Source organism: Grampus griseus (genome assembly GCF_964374135.1).
Source record: "Grampus griseus genome assembly, contig: HAP1_SCAFFOLD_710, whole genome shotgun sequence".
Lineage (NCBI taxonomy): Eukaryota > Metazoa > Chordata > Mammalia > Artiodactyla > Delphinidae > Grampus > Grampus griseus.
In genome coordinates this window covers 44,982-60,106 of record NW_028132753.1, presented here as the reverse complement: position 1 = coordinate 60,106, position 15,125 = coordinate 44,982, and the positions used below count along the sequence as shown (strand labels likewise).

General features: G+C 53.7%; 1 protein-coding gene and 1 pseudogene across 11 annotated transcripts in view; both read left to right on the top strand.

Annotated features, from left to right (window-relative positions):
• LOC309817840 (uncharacterized protein) overlaps positions 1–4,295 on the top strand; it is a 36,956-nt gene extending 32,661 nt beyond the window's left edge. For 7 of the 10 annotated variants that reach the window (XM_082682120.1, XM_082682116.1, XM_082682114.1 and 4 more), the window contains 7 exons: positions 98–826; positions 1,243–1,442; positions 1,806–1,938; positions 2,367–2,919; positions 3,014–3,097; positions 3,507–3,659; positions 3,785–4,295. In XM_082682120.1, coding sequence (XP_082538246.1) covers positions 2,555–2,919; positions 3,014–3,097; positions 3,507–3,659; positions 3,785–3,827 — 645 coding nt within the window. In that variant the 5' untranslated portion in view covers positions 98–826; positions 1,243–1,442; positions 1,806–1,938; positions 2,367–2,554 and the 3' untranslated portion in view covers positions 3,828–4,295. Of the gene's footprint in view, positions 1–97; positions 827–1,242; positions 1,443–1,805; positions 1,939–2,366; positions 3,098–3,506; positions 3,660–3,784 lie in introns of all 10 variants that reach the window. The other 3 variants (XM_082682118.1, XM_082682115.1, XR_014296275.1) reach the window with 2 other exon arrangements.
• Positions 4,296–7,548: 3,253 nt separating this feature from the next.
• On the top strand, positions 7,549–8,940 carry LOC309817842 (serine/arginine-rich splicing factor 3-like; annotated as a pseudogene). The gene is made up of 2 exons: positions 7,549–7,597; positions 8,124–8,940. The product of its transcript is annotated as a serine/arginine-rich splicing factor 3-like (transcript).
• The last annotated feature ends 6,185 nt before the right edge of the window (positions 8,941–15,125 follow it).

Genomic DNA, 15,125 nt, shown 5'->3' with positions numbered 1-15,125 from the left:
GGTGTCTAAGATGTAGTCAATAAATATGAAATAGGTAAATGAACACATTTCTAAGGAAGGGCCAGGACATGAACAAATAGAAAATTTTCATTTTCAGTCACAAAGCCACAACAGACATAAAAATGATACAGACAACAAAGTGCTACGGTCATTCAAAGAAGGCATAGAGTTGATACAACAAGGATCTCCTCTATGGCACAGGGAACTGTACTCAATATTTTGTAATAACTTATAAGGGAAAAGAATCTGAAAACGGAATCACTGTGCTGTACACCTGAAACGGACACGACATTGAAAATCAACTATATTTCAATTAAAACCCAAACCAACAGACAACAGCAACAACAAAAAACCAGAGAGGTCATAGAAGTTCTTATGAGATTCCAGAAGAGAAGCGAAGCCAAATGAGGACGGGAGAGGAGGCTTTTGAATCAGTTCAGAGGAGAAGTCACAGAGGAACGAGTCTTTGATCTGAACTTGAGATTAAGATTAAGATGAATTAATCTGAATTAATTAAGATTGCAACACAGGGATATTACAGATGAAGGTAATCACATAAACTTACTCTACTGAAACTTGCAGAGGTTATGAGTGTTGTTCAAGATCCCAAAGCAAGTGCATTGTGGAATCAGAATTTTAAGTGAGGCCTAATGAACTAAAAACAAAGAAACACAGAAACAAGCCCTTCCTGTGACACCACGTTGCCTTTGAAGTCGTTTTTCTTTGGCGGGTTGGCAGAAACTGGTTCCAGTGTTTCTTGCAGGAATGACTGGCCACAGGACTGGGCGTCGTAGCTTCCTGCCAGGCGGCCGAAGGTCGCAGGCAGGTGGGTCACTGGGACACACGCGGAGGGGCTCCTGCCCGGCTCCCTGGCCGCTCAGTGCCCCTGCCCCAGAGCGGGGGTGGGGGCCCCAAAGCAGCCTTGTCTGAGTCCCCTGCCACTAGAGAGAGTATTGGCCCAACACTTGTAGAAAACGGGGACCTTGCTGGCAGTTCAGTGGAGGGACACAAATAAATCTTTGCCGACTTTCTGCTGAAGCTCACGAGGGTTCACTCCTAAGCCTCTTACAAGGTCAGCTGCCGAGGCTGCGAGAGATGAGTCGGGGCTCGCGCTCCACCACGGGGAGATCGCTGGTTAAAGCGCTCACGAGGGAGTGAACCGCGTGTCCGCACCGACACGCACGGGCAGACCTCGTCGATGCCTTCTGTTCGGGGTATGAAGCCCTCTCCTGCCTCTTCCAGGCTCTCTAGAAAGCATGTGCAGAGCCTCCCACCCCACCCTCGGACTCCGCGGGCCACAGCTGGAGGGACCAGCCAAGGAACCGTGGCAGGAAGAGGCCAGAGGTCAGCGGGCCTCGGCCGGAGCCCGTCAGTCGGTCCCCATTCACACACCACCAGACGATCCTCTTGACCTGGGCAGTAGCCGCCAACCGACCGCTGAGGTGAGCCCGGTGCGCGCTTGGCTACCTGGCATGGCTGGGAAGAGGCCTGGGGGGCGGGAGGAAGGAGACGGGGGGCTGGCACCGTGTCCAGGCCGCGCTTTCCAGCCGGGCAGACCGGAAGCCCCCTTCCCTTCCCTCGGTCCGGCCGCATCTGGGTTGGCCTCCCGGGACTTGATGAGCTTGTCCAGCAGCTCCTGAGGGACGGTGCTGCCCGTGCCCCACCAAGACTGGCAGCAGCGCCAGGGCCTCCCAGGGCACGGCGCCCCCGGCCCCAGAGCCTTCCCTCTGGTTCTCGTCACCGGCTGTCACCAGACTTGCATGCAACGTTCTTTTCTTTTCTCTTGTCGTCTTTACGTCCCTCAGCCACGCAACGCGGTGAAGCCCTGACGCTCGCTGCCGCGTCGATACACCCCGAGAACACGATGCTCAGCGAGAGAAGTCATACACAGAAGGACACACAGGGCGTGACCCCACTGAGGAGAAACGTCCAGAGCAGGTAGATCCACAGAGTCAGCGAGTGGGTTCCTGGTTGTCAGGGGCTGGCGAGGGGACGGAGTGATAGCTAAGGGCGTGAGGGACATTTTCGGGGTGACGGAAATGGTCCAAAGCAGTAGTGACGTCTGTACAGCTCAGTAAACTGTCCCCACATGCCCCGGTGCAGCCTGTGAGAGCATCGCTCTCAGGATGAAGGGCTGACCACAGGAAGACTGAACGAGCAGTGGGTCCTGGGCCCAGACGCTCAGCTGGCGCCCCCCACGTGGGGAAGTCACGGGGACTTGCTGAGCCTCCACGGAGACTGGCAGCAGCCCCCGAGCTCACAGGGCACTGCACCCCCGGCCCCAGAGCCTTCCCTCTGGTTCTCATCACCGGCTGTCAGCAGACTTGCAGGCAACATTCCTTTCTTTTCTTTTGTCTTTTTCCAAGGCAACTCTTGAGTGCATGTATTTAACATGCAGGGAACCAGCCCTGACTCCTTGATCTGGGTCTTCCAGCCTCTAGAGCCTCGAGGACATCCATTTCCGTTATTTATGCGCCCAGTGCCTGGGGTCTGATGATGGAAGCTGACACCGAGGGCGTCACCACGTGCGGGGTGATGTCAGTGGAAGAATCCCATGGCGAGGGCCTGCCTGAGGACCACGCACGCCCGGGCCCTCCCCGCCCCCTGCCTGCAGCCCTGCGCCTGGGAGCGGAGCTGGTGCATCGCGTGCCCGACGTCGTGGAAGTTGGTCTCCCGCTCATCATGCTGCAGCAGGGAGGGCAGGTTGGGCGTAGGCTTGGTGAAGTTGGCCACCATGGCCGCGATGGCGATCTGGCAGCTCCCATCGTGCTGTAGGCAGCCCGGCTGCAGGCCGAAGCAGGCCGCGTGCCCGGACTTCCCCACCCTGCGGAGGGACGTGGATGGGGCCCCGCTTCCACAGAGGAGCCCCGGCCCACGGCCGACAGGTTCCCCCACACACGCACCGAGGATAGAGATCAGGTAGAACTTGCCGATGGATGACCTTGCCCGAGGCCGCGTCCCAGACCGTTTAGAGCCTCACGTCTTCGTGACACATGCTGGTGCCCTCCTCCAGGTCGAAGGTCAGCCCCAGCAGCTCCTGGGAGATGCCCAGCAGCCCGCGTGTGAGCGCCTGCATGGGGAAAGCCTCATTGAGCAGGTACTGGTTCACGTGGTAGCGCGTCTCCTCCCCCGGTTCATGTAGTAGCGCAGGTCCCAGGCGTTGATGGGGCCCTCAAAGTGCAGGCCCCGCCTCTGGCACTCGGCCTTCTTTAGCTCCAGGATCACGGCTGCTCCTGCTCCCCGAGGGGCTTCAGCTTCTGGGCCAGCTCACCTGCGGGCGGAGGGGAGAGGCGCGGCTACGTCCCTGGGGCGGCCCCCCAGCCACCCCCGACCCCGCGCCCCTCGAGGCAGAATGAAGGGTCTGGGAAGGTGACCCCCAAGGGCTGACACAGTGGGGTCTCCGGTCAAGGTCCGCCTGACCCCGTCCCCACTGGGACTCAGGGGGAGGCGGTGTTACCTAGGACAGTGGCCACCACCTGGCTGGTCTTGTCCATGTTCATCTCCAGCACGGAGTCGGCATGCGTGCGGAACCCCAGCAGGCGGGACTTCAGGGCCTGCAGCCTCACCAGCTCCCTGAGGATCACGCAGTTCTCCTGGAACCCAGAGACGGAAGGCGCTGGGGACCGAGGGCCACGGCCTCCCCGCGGGCCCCGGGCCAGGTCTCTGCAGGCGGGCAGGGCTCCCAGGCCACTGGCGGGCACAGCCAATCCCCCTCCCTCCTCCTCCTGGCCCGGATTTCTAGACACTTTGGTGCTGTCCTAACACATGGTCTTTATTAACACAGGTCCTTTTGGAACCAGAAACGGCATGAACGTGATGGGCTCTAAGGCCAAGGGCAGGAAGAAATGCGGCCAGTCTTTCCAGGAGCCACCAAGGGGCCTCCCCGGGCTCAACAAGACAAACACGGCTGCCGTGCAGACAGTGGCTCAACCCCACGGCGCCCGAACACCCAGCCCCTGGACGGTGAGACAGCTGTTGCTGCAGGTGGCCCGTGGCTCACTGATGAGGCCCGGCCCCAGGCGTACGCCACCTTCTCTGGGGCCACCTCTCCGGTCTGCAGTGGGGTTCTCCTGGGAGCCCCCAGTCACCACGGGACCAGCGTGGCCTGTCTGTAGCCCAAGAAGGTGGGGACACAAGACTGTCCCCCGTGCCCCCCGCATCACCCGCGAGGCCGAGCGAGCACCAGTGGTGTCTGCGGGGAAGATGAAGGGCTCACGCACAGCCCCCATCTACAGAAGCACAGACTGCAGCCACCTGCGCTATGGAACAAACACAAGTGTCCACGCAGGACCCGATGTCTGACTGTCAAGGCCATGCCCAGGCCACGGTGAGAAGGTGCATCCCCCATGCAAGCCACAGAGAGGGGATGGGGGGGCCATCTGCGATTCTGAGCTCATCGGGCATCACCCCAGAGGGAGAGGGAGAGGGAGAGAGGTAGACAGAAGTACAGAGGGAGAGAAAGAGAGAGGGAGGGAGAGACGTCTCTCCCTTCCCTGGGGGTTCTCTAGTGCAGCCAAGGCTGAAAACCACTGCATTTTGGGAGATGGGTCCTCGTGGAAGAGTTAGATAGTAGCTCAATGGCATTATCGACACATACTAAAAAGGCCCCAGATCTTGGGGAGTCAGGGAGGGGAGTGTCGGCTGCCTCGTAAACGGGGAGAGATTGGGCATCAGGGGAGGTGTCTGTGCAGCCTGCGCCCAGGGCCCCGCAGACTTCATCTCCCAGCGGTGGTCCTGGGCTGGAAGTCAGCGGGGAGGTCAGGCTGTCCAAGCATCAACGTTGACTTCAGGGCTGATCTAAAAGGCGCCTGGTGTTTGTTGAAGCAGAGAAAAGAGAAAGCAGTAGGGAGAGGATGGGAGTGGGAGGGGGAGGGAGCCCCCCTCCTCAGCACTTCTACCGCTCTCCCTCTCTCTCTCCCTTTCTCCCTCTCTCCCTCTACCTCGCTGCCTCTCCCTCTCCCTCCATCTCTCCCCCTGCCTCTCTCCCTCCCTCTCTCCCTGTCCCTCTCTCTCTCTCCCTCTTTCCCTCCCCCTCTCCCTCTCCCCCTTTCCCTCTCCCTCTCCCCTTCTCCCTCTCTCCCTTCCTCTCTTCCTGTCCCTGCTTCCCTGTTCCGCACGCTCTGGCTCTACCTCTTTCCCTCTCCCTCCACCTCCTTCCCTCTCTGGAGAGGGAAGGAGGTGGAGGGAGAGGGAGAGAGAGATGGAGAGGGAGGGGGGAGAGGGAGAGAGAGATGGAGAGGGAGGGGGGAGAGGGAGAGAGATGGAGAGGGAGGGGGAGAGGGAGAGAGAGATGGAGAGGGAGGGGGGAGAGGGAGAGAGAGGGGGGAGAGGGAGAGGGGGGAGTGGGAGAGAGTGATGGAGGGAGCAAAAGATGTCTCTCCCTCCCTCTCTCCCTCTCCCTCCCTCCTTCTCCTCCCTCTCCCTCTCGCTCCAACTCTCCTTCTCCCTCCGTCTCTCCATCTCCCTCACTCCCTCCCAGAGAGGCAGAGATAAGGCAGAGGGAGAGAGGGAGAGGGAGAGATGGAGGGAGAGGGAGAGGGAGGAAGAGGTAGAGGGAGGGAGAGGGAGAGGGAGAGAGGGAGAGAGAAAGAGGTCTCTTCCTCCCTCCCTCTCCCTCTCTCCTCCTTCTCTCCCTCTCTCCCTCTCCCTCTCTCTCTCCCTGTCCCTGTTTCCCTGTTCTGGTCTCCCTCTCCCTCTCTCCCTCTCCCTTGTCTCTGCCTCTCCCTCCATCTCTCCCTCCCTGAGAGGGAGTGAGGGTGAGGGAGAGATGGAGGGAGAGGGAGTGACAGAGGGAGGAAGAGGGAGAGAGGAAGGGAAAGGGCGAGGGAAGGAGAGGGGGAGACGGAGGGAGGGTGAGAGAGGGAGAGTCGGAGGAGAGAGGGAGAGGGAGGGAAGAAGAGACCATATTCCCTCTCCCAGTCTCCCTCTCTCTCTCTCTCTCTCTCTCTCTCTCTCTCTCTCTCTCTCCCCCCCCCCCGTCCCTCTCTCTCTCATCCTCTCTCCCTCTCCCTCCATCTCTCCCTCTCCCTCTCTCCCTCTCCCTTATCTCTGCCTCTCCCTCCATCTCTCCCTATGTGGGAAGGAGTGAGGGAGATGGAGACATGGAGGGAGAGGGAGAGTTGGTGGAAGAGGGAGAGGGAGGAGAAGGAGAGAGGGAGGGAGAGAGGGAGAGACATCTTCGCTCCCTCCCTCTATCCCTCTCTCCCTTTCCCCCCTCTCCCTCCCTCTCCTCCCTCCCTCTTGTGCTCTCCCTCTCCCTCTTTCCCTTTCCCTCTCCCTCCACCTTCTTCCGTCTCTGGAGAGGGAAGGAGGTGGAGGGAGAGGGAGAGGGAAAGAGGGAGAGGGAGAGCGGAACAGGGAAACAGGGACAGGGAGAGAGGGAGGGAGAGGGAGAGAAGGAGGACAGAGGGAGAGGGAGGGAGGAAGAGACCTCTTTCCCTCTCCCTCTCCCCCCCCCCTCCTCTCCATATCTCTCTCCCTCTCTTCCTCTCCCTCCCTCTCCCTCCATCTCTCCCTCTCCCTCTCTCCCTCGTCTCTGCCTCTCCATCTCTCCGTCTCTGGGAAGGAGTGAGGGAGATGGAGACATGGAGGGAGAGGGAGAGTTGGTGGAAGAGGGAGAGGGAGAAGAAGGAGAGAGGGAGGGAGAGAGGGAGAGACGTCTTCGCTCCCTCCCTCTATCCCTCTCTCCCTTCCCCCCTCTCCCTCCCTCTCCCCCCTCCCTCTCCTGCTCTCCCTCTCCCTCTTTCCCTCTCCCTCTCCCTCCACCTCCTTCCGTCTCTGGAGAGGGAAGGAGGTGGAGGGAGAGGGAGAGGGAAAGAGGGAGAGGGAGAGCGGAACAGGGAAACAGGGACAGGGAGAGAGGGAGGGAGAGGGAGAGAAGGAGGACAGAGGGAGAGGGAGGGAGGAAGAGACCTCTTTCCCTCTCCCTCTCCCTCCCTCTCTCCCTCTCCTCTCCATATCTCTCTCCCTCTCTTCCTCTCCCTCCCTCTCCCTCCATCTCTCCCTCTCCCTCTCTCCCTCTCCCTTGTCTCTGCCTTTCCATCTCTCCGTCTCTGGGAGGGAGTGAGGGAGATGGAGAGATGGAGGGAGCGGGAGAGTTGGAGGGAGAGGGAGAGGGAGGAGAAGGAGGGAGGGAGAGGGATAGAGGGAGGGAGAGGGAGAGAGGGAGAGGGAGGGAGAGAGGGATAGAGGGAGGGAGGGAGAGAGGGATAAAGGGAGGGAGGGATAGAGGGAGGGAGAGACGTCTTTCGCTCCTTCCCTCTATCCCTCTCTCCCTCTCCTCCCTCTCTCTCTCTCTCCCCCCCTCCTGCTCTCTCTCCCTGTCCCTCCACCTCCTTCCCTCTCCAGAGAGGGAAGGAGGTGGAGGGACAGGGAGAGGGAAAGAGGTAGAGGGAGGGCGTGCGGAACAGGGAAACAGGGACAGGGAGAGAGGAAGGGAGAGAGGGACAGGGAAGAGGGACGGGGGAGGCGGGAAGAGGGAGGGGGGAGGCGGGAGAGAGACGGGGGAGACAGAGGAGGTAGAGGGAGGGGGAGGGGAGAGGGAGAGGGATGTGGGAGAGCGAGGGGGAGACGGAGGTGGAGAGGGAGTTGGGAGAGGGTCGGGGAGAGGGACGGGGAGGGGGGAGAGGGAGGGGGGGAGGGAGAGAGGGAAAGAGAGTGACGCAGAGGAAAGAGGGAGAGGGAAGAGAGAGAGAGAGGGGGACAGAGGGAGAGGGAGAGAGGGAGGGGGAGAGGGACGAGAGGAAGCAGGCAGAAAAGAGAGAAAGAACACACCATGTACATTTCTGTCAAATGACACCGGGGATCCTTACACAACCAGGAGAAAATAACACAGCGAGGCTCTTTCTCAGCTGGAACTGGAACTGCAGATGGGGCGAAACACCATCAGGGTGGCCACACATGTCCAGCTGCCGCCCCAGCCCCCTGAGTCTGGTCACCAGGGCTCTGAGTGTTTGCTCCAGGGACCTGGGGTTCACCCTGTCACCCTGGAGGTCGGGCCTAGACAGCAGGGCCCCGGGCTGGACACATAGGGGGAAAAGCATCCCCACAGGACAGCTTGTGCGAGCCGATTCAGCTGCGAGATTCTAGAGGCCCGGGATCACCCTGTGGCCCATGAAACCCAGGAGCCAGGAGGGTCTTGCATCGGGATTCCTGTCCGTTGGACTGTAACGTTTATGTAAGGAATCTTGGAAACAGTGGTAACAAGAGTGAATTTGAACGAGCTTTAGGATATTATGGACCACTCCAAAGTGTGTGGGTTGCTAAAAACCCTCCCGGCTTCGCTCTTGTTGAAAATGAAGATCCCCGAGATGCAGCGGATGCTGTCTGAGAACTAGACGGGAGAACACTCTGTGGCTGCCGAGTAAGAGTGGACCTGTCCAATGGGGAAAGGAGAAGTCGAGATCGTGGCCGCCTCCTTCTTGGGGTCGTCGCCCTCGAGATGATTATCGGAGGAGGAGTCCTCCCCCTCACCACAGATGTCCAAGACGGAGAAGCTTCTCCCGCAGCCAGAGCAGGTCCCTTTAGTAGATATAGGAGAAGAGAGAGATCACTGTCCCAGGAGAGAAATCGCAAGCCGTCCCGATCTTTCTCTAGGTCTCCTAGCCGATCCAGGTCAAATGAAAGGAAATAGCAGACCACTTTGCAAGAGGAGTGGTGCACAGGAAATAACTTCATTTGACAGGAGTATGTACAGAAAATTCAAGTTTCGTTTGAGACTTCCGAAGCTTGATGCACTTTTTAAATGTTTTAGCTGTTCACATTTGTTTGTCTCTTGGGACAGTGACACATAAAGGTGTCATTCTCTATGGTTTGAAATGGGTCATATGAGGCATGTAATATGCAGAATTGTTTCTTTACAATGTTCTCTTAAGCAAAATTGAATTTGCTTTGAATTTTTGGTCTTGCCTAGACTGAGAATAAAACTCTAACTCCTGCCCACCTAAAGTGTGATGTTTATTATTATGGAAGCAACACTGGCAAACATTGAAAAGACTTTCTGTAACTGGGATATGGTATGCAGCTGTAGTTAAGCAAGCAGTCTTTAAAAGGTGCTGTGAACGCAAGCCAGCAGGTAGAAATGAAAGCCGCACCCTTACCCTAGATTAGAGGTTTAAGAATTCCACTAGTCTTCACACTGGACAAGAGGTTGTCCAGTGAGTTTAGAATCTAAGAAGTTTCAAGGAAGTTAGTTTCCCTTTGAGTTAGGTCATAAGTCCCCTCTGTGATTGCCGTACATGAATACATAGCTCTTTGTAATGTTTTTTGGAAGTTGAGATGATCAAGATACCAATGTCTTGCCAGATGAAGAGTATATTGTAGAGCTGAACTTTGAGTTACTGTGCAATTTTTTTTCATGCTGTCATTCGTAATATGTTTCGTGAGACTCCTTGGGATTAAAGTTTTGGTTCCAAAAGGAACAAAGAAAAAAAAAAGGATCCACCTGCCAATGCAGGGGACACGGGTCCGAGCCCTGGTCCGGGAAGATCCCCTGTGCCGCAGATCAACTAAGCTCATGGGCCACAACTATTGAGCCTGTGCTCTAGATCCTGGGAGCCACAACTACTGAGCCCCCATGCCACAACTACAGAAGCCCGCACAGCTAGAGCCCGTGCTCCGAAACAAAAGAAGCCACTGTAATGAGAAGCACGTGCCCGCAACAAAGAGGAGCCCCTGCTCGCCGCAACTAGAGAAAGCCCGTGTGCAGCAATGAAGACCCAACGCAGCAAAAAAAAAAAAAAAGACGATACCGGCCAGGTGATCAAGGGTAAAATTGTTTGTCACAAGTCCCGTTGATGGGGTGTATCCTTGATGTGTGTATCCTTGATGGTGTGTATCCTTGATGATGTGACCTGAGGAGAATGACATTTTTATCTGTGTCTGGATCTTCCGCCCCAAACCCCGTAACTCCAGCCCAACCATAAGAAAAACATCAGAAAACCAACAGACAAACAAATTGAGGGACAAAATACCTGACCAGTCCTCCTCAAAACTTTCAAGGTATTAAAACCCAGGGATGTCTGAGAAATGTCACAGCCCAGAGGAGACTGGGACAGAAAAAGGATGTTAGGGGAAAGCTAGGGAAATTCTAGTAAAGTGTGGACTTTAGTTAATAATAACGTATCCATCTCGGTTCCTTAGTTGGGTAAGCATGTCGTACTAACGTACTAAAGTACTAACGTGTTGGAAATAGGGGTACTGGGTCGGGGGTCCACAGCACTCTGTACACTCTGTACAGATGTTTGCAACTTTTTTGTAACTCTAAGCTATTCTAAAATTAAGCAACTACTAAACAGAGATAAGAATGTTATTTCCCTGATTTGAACATGCCTGAGTTTGTTTTCATGGTCACATTTGTGCTATCTGGATGTGTCTTGGAATCAGTAGCAAAGGAGAGTTGCCAGCCCCTGGGAAGATGCGGCTGGTTTGCAGGTGGCTTGCTCTGGAGCTGAAGACCACGGTGGGAAGTCTGCAGCCTCGGGCTGCACTTAGAACCATGGGAGGGGATGGGCCAGCTCAGTTAGGGATGGAACCTATAAATAAAACTCTTTTTCTTTTCCATTATGGCTTATCACAGGATATTGAATATAGTTCCCTGTGCTAGACAGTAGGACCTTGTAGCTTATCCATCCTATATTTAATAGTTTGCCTCTGCTAACCCCAAACTCCCAATCCAACCCTCCCTCCCTCTTTCTCCCCCTTGGCAACCACAAGTCTGTTCTCTATGTCTGTGAGTCTGTTTTTGTTTCGTAGACAAGTTCATTTGTGTCGTATTTTGGATTTCACATATAAGAGAGATCATATATGTGTCTTTCCCTGCTGACTTACTTCACTTAGTATGATGATCTCTAGGTCCATCCACGACGTTGCTGCAAATAGCATTATTTCATTCTTTTTATGGCTGAATATATTCCATTGTATATATGTACCACATCTTCTTTATCCATTCATCCATCAGTGGACATTTAGGTAGCTTCCACATCTTGCCTATTATAAATAGTGATGCAATGAACATTGGGGTGCATGTATCTTTTCTTTCTTTCTTTCTTTCTTTTCTTTCTTTCCTTTCTTTTTCTTTCTTTCTTTTTCTTTCTTTCTTTCTTTCTTTCTTTCTTTCTTTCTTTCTTTCTTTCTTTCTTTCTTTCTTTCTTTCTTTCTTTTTCTTTCTTTTCTTTCTTTCTTTTTCTTTCTTTCTCTCTTTATTTTTTTGTCACACAGCATGTGGGATCTTAGTTCCCTGGCCAGAGATGGAACCCATGCTCCCTGCACCGGAAGCACAGAGTCTTAACCACTAGACCACCAGGGAAATCCCAGGGGTGTATGTATATTTTTGAATTAGAGTTTTCTCCAGATCTATGCCCAGGAGTGGAATTGCGGGACCCTATGGCAGCTGTATCTGTTCTCTGCACGTCTCACATCAACCACCTGCACTCCACTGCTTGCTCTCAACGTCATCTTCGGGGAACACAACCTGCGACAGGGACCTTGACAAGAAGAAATGGCTCAGGGAAAAGCTACCTGCACAGGGAGGAGATAGAGGCCATCGACCCTGGGGTGCGGCGGGGAGAGTGGGCACGGAGATTTGTCATTTCATCCCTGATACTCAGCCCTCCTGGCTGCCCCACTCTAGGTCACCTCGGGATACAGAGGTGACCCGGTTAGAGTCCCAGCCTGTGCAGGAATCTAGGGGCACCAGCGGGTCTGAATAATATTAGTGCAGGGTCTCCCCCATGGCACTGGGGTTATTTGGGGCGGGTCATTCTCTGCTGGGGGCCCCTCCTGGGCATTGTGTGGGGTTCAGCAGCATCCCTGTCCCCACCCATTTGATTCCAGGGGCCCCTTCCCCCCCAGTTGTGACAACCACAGATTTTCCCCAGACATCACCGAAGAACTGGGTGAGGCAGAAGCAGGATGGCCCTGGGTGAGGAGCTGTGTTGAAGCAGCTGTGTTGAAGCAACCAGCCTGGCTTAGGGCAAGGTCTGCCCCGGTCCCGTCTGAGCCTGCATTTAGAACTGCCCCTTCCCTCTCCCACCTCCCATGCCCTGCAGTGGTCTCCGAGACATCATCCCCGTGTAAAAAATCACACCTTCTCAGTTTACTGTCCCCAGCACCTAGAAGAGTGTCTGCTATGTAGTAGATGCTTCCTAAATACTTGCTGAATAAAGGAGTTGAATAAAGGGATGAGTGGATGAATGAATGAAGGTTACCATGGAAGGAGGGGGGAGATTCCCTTTCTGGCTCTCGGGGGTTGGGATATCAAGTGAAAGATCCATCCTAAATAGGCTGACCAGCCTTCTGGGGTTCCCCGGAAATGAGGGTTTCCCCACAGTTCCAGCGCTCAAACCTGAGCGGTCCTGGGCAAACTGGGGGCGGGTGTTGGTCACCCTGTGTAAACACAGTAACAATTGCAACTGCAATAGCAATGGCCGAGGACCTCTACGGTCTTATTGACCAGGCCCAGTTCTTTACCTGGCGGGGAAGGGTGGGCCGGGATTGGAATTCCGGTGATCCAGGGTGGGCGGGTGAGGGCACACCCCGGGCTTGTGTAGGGGAGTCCAGGAAGGTTCTGGAGGAAGTGACAGTGACACAGGAGGGAGGGAGGAGTCTAAGGAAGAACATCCCACACGACAACGTGTGCCAATGGCCCTGGGCCCAAGGTCACACCTGACCAGGGCTTGCTTTTTTTCTTTTTTTTCTAATTTACTTTTTCCCACATGGATATGCAATTTTCCTAATGCCATTTATTGAAAACTCCTTAATTTCCCCACTTTCTGTCATATCAAGTTCTCATCTATCTGTTTCTGGACCTTTATTCTCTACCATAGAGCTATACGTCCCATCCTTGCACCACTAGGGCTGTTTCATCACTATAACTTTATTTTTTATTCATTTCTTTCTTTGGCCGTGCCGGGCGGCATGTGGGATCTTATTTCCCTGACCAGGGATCGAACCCGCACCCCTTGCAGTGGAAGCTCAGAGTCTTAATCGCTGGACCTCCAGGGAAGTCCCCAGGGCTTGCTTTGACATCCATCGAATGGTGGCGGGTGGGCACGGGGAGCAGCTGTCTGTGAGCCATCCTGTGTAGAAATGCAGGGTGGAGGGCAGGACAGCTGGAGCGGGAGGGGAAGAGGCGGAGGAGGGAGGGAGGGATGGCGGGCGGGCGAGAGACAGACAGAGAGTTTCCGGAGACACTAGCTCTGGCCGTGTCCTAGGGCATGAAAGCTGAAAATAGCTCCTAGTGCCGGGAGCCTTGGAGCCGGAGCCTGGGAGCCAGGGTGACTGGCTCTCCTCCCTGGTGTGTGTGTGGGGGGGGAGGGGGGTGGGCTCCGGACTTCTCAGGCTGGGAATGGGGTGCACGGACCAGGGACGGAGCAGGGACCCTTCTCTCTGGGACCTCGCGGGCCATCCTTAGCTCACAAAGCTGAGCCACTCCTGGCCCTACGAGTGGGGGGCTTATCCTCCCTGTCCCCTGGATCACACCCCCTCACACACAACTTCCCCTTGTGTGCTCCCAGCAACCAAGATAATCTGTTTTTAAAAGATTTGGGGGAGGGGAGTAAACATACAAACAAGAGCAGAATGGATACTTTTTCAGAATGGGAATGGCTCTGTGTAACCCCATCCCCAAGGTAACCAGAGTCCTGACCTCTAACACCCTTGACGAGTCAGCCTTGGTCTGGGCTTGCAGACCCACGGAAACTTCCTCATCCCCTCCTTCAGACCCCGTCTCTCCCTCGGCGTCTTTGTGAGAGGCACCCGGGGAAGTGGGACTGCTAGGCTGTACTGCTGCTAGAACTCCACCTGGGCTCCACCAGGCTCCAGCCCCCCGCCCTGTGCACCTCTCTGACCCTGAGGCACCTCAACTGGTAGGAGCGGCATCACCTTCCCTCCCGGGACTTGTGACACTTAAGGGAGACACAGAAAGGACAAGCGTTTGGCTCCCTGGCTGGCAAAGAGCAGGTGCTCAATTGTCATAAGTGTCCGTATCGGTGAGGGTTCTCCAGACAAACAGAATCCATAGCCTCTGTGTGTATATACACACACACGTACACATGTACACGCATACAAAAATATACAGCTGTGTATATATGCAGTACGCATACAGACATATACACATATAGTATATGCAATACGCAAATACATATATACACACATATATATAATGCATAGTTTGTATATATACAGTATGTCTACACACATATACACATAATATATACAATAGACACATACATATACACTATACATACACACATATGAAATGCATAGTTTGTATATATATATACAGTATGTACACATTCGTATAAGATATGCAATATACACACCTAGGTTCGTCTATATCATACATATATACACACATACAAAGATATTTAGGTGTGTATATATACAGTATACATACATACACATATAATATATGCAATACATACACGTACATACATATAGACACACATACACCTACATATAAAAGCATGTAGAATAAAAATATATGTACTGCTTCTATAAATTCGTCGTATATATACATACACATATCATATATAGGATACATACACATACATATATACAATGTATACACACACACCTATATGTAAATATGTGCATGTACATACACATATAAGTACACACGCAAGTGTGTATATAGAGTACATACATATATACATATAATACCTATACACATACAGGTATACAACATACATACACACCTATATATCAATATACACTGTATACATACATACATACAGTGTACATATACTGTACACATACACACCCATATATCAATACATGGGTGTGTGTATATATACAGCATGTTCACCTTCATAATATGTATACTGTATATATACACATACATACATGTATACAATATATACACACAAATATATAGGCTTGTATGTATACTGTATATAGTACTTACACATAGACTACAAACGCATGCACATATAAACATATGTGTATACATATATATATCATATCTATACACACATATACAAATTAATAGGCTTGTATATATTCAATATTTTTACATATATAGTTTCGTTTTAAGGAGTTGACTCTTGTGACCGTGAGGCAGGCAAGTCAGGGCAGGACTCTGGGCTGGAGACACAGGGAAGAGCTGATGTGCCAAGTCCATTGGA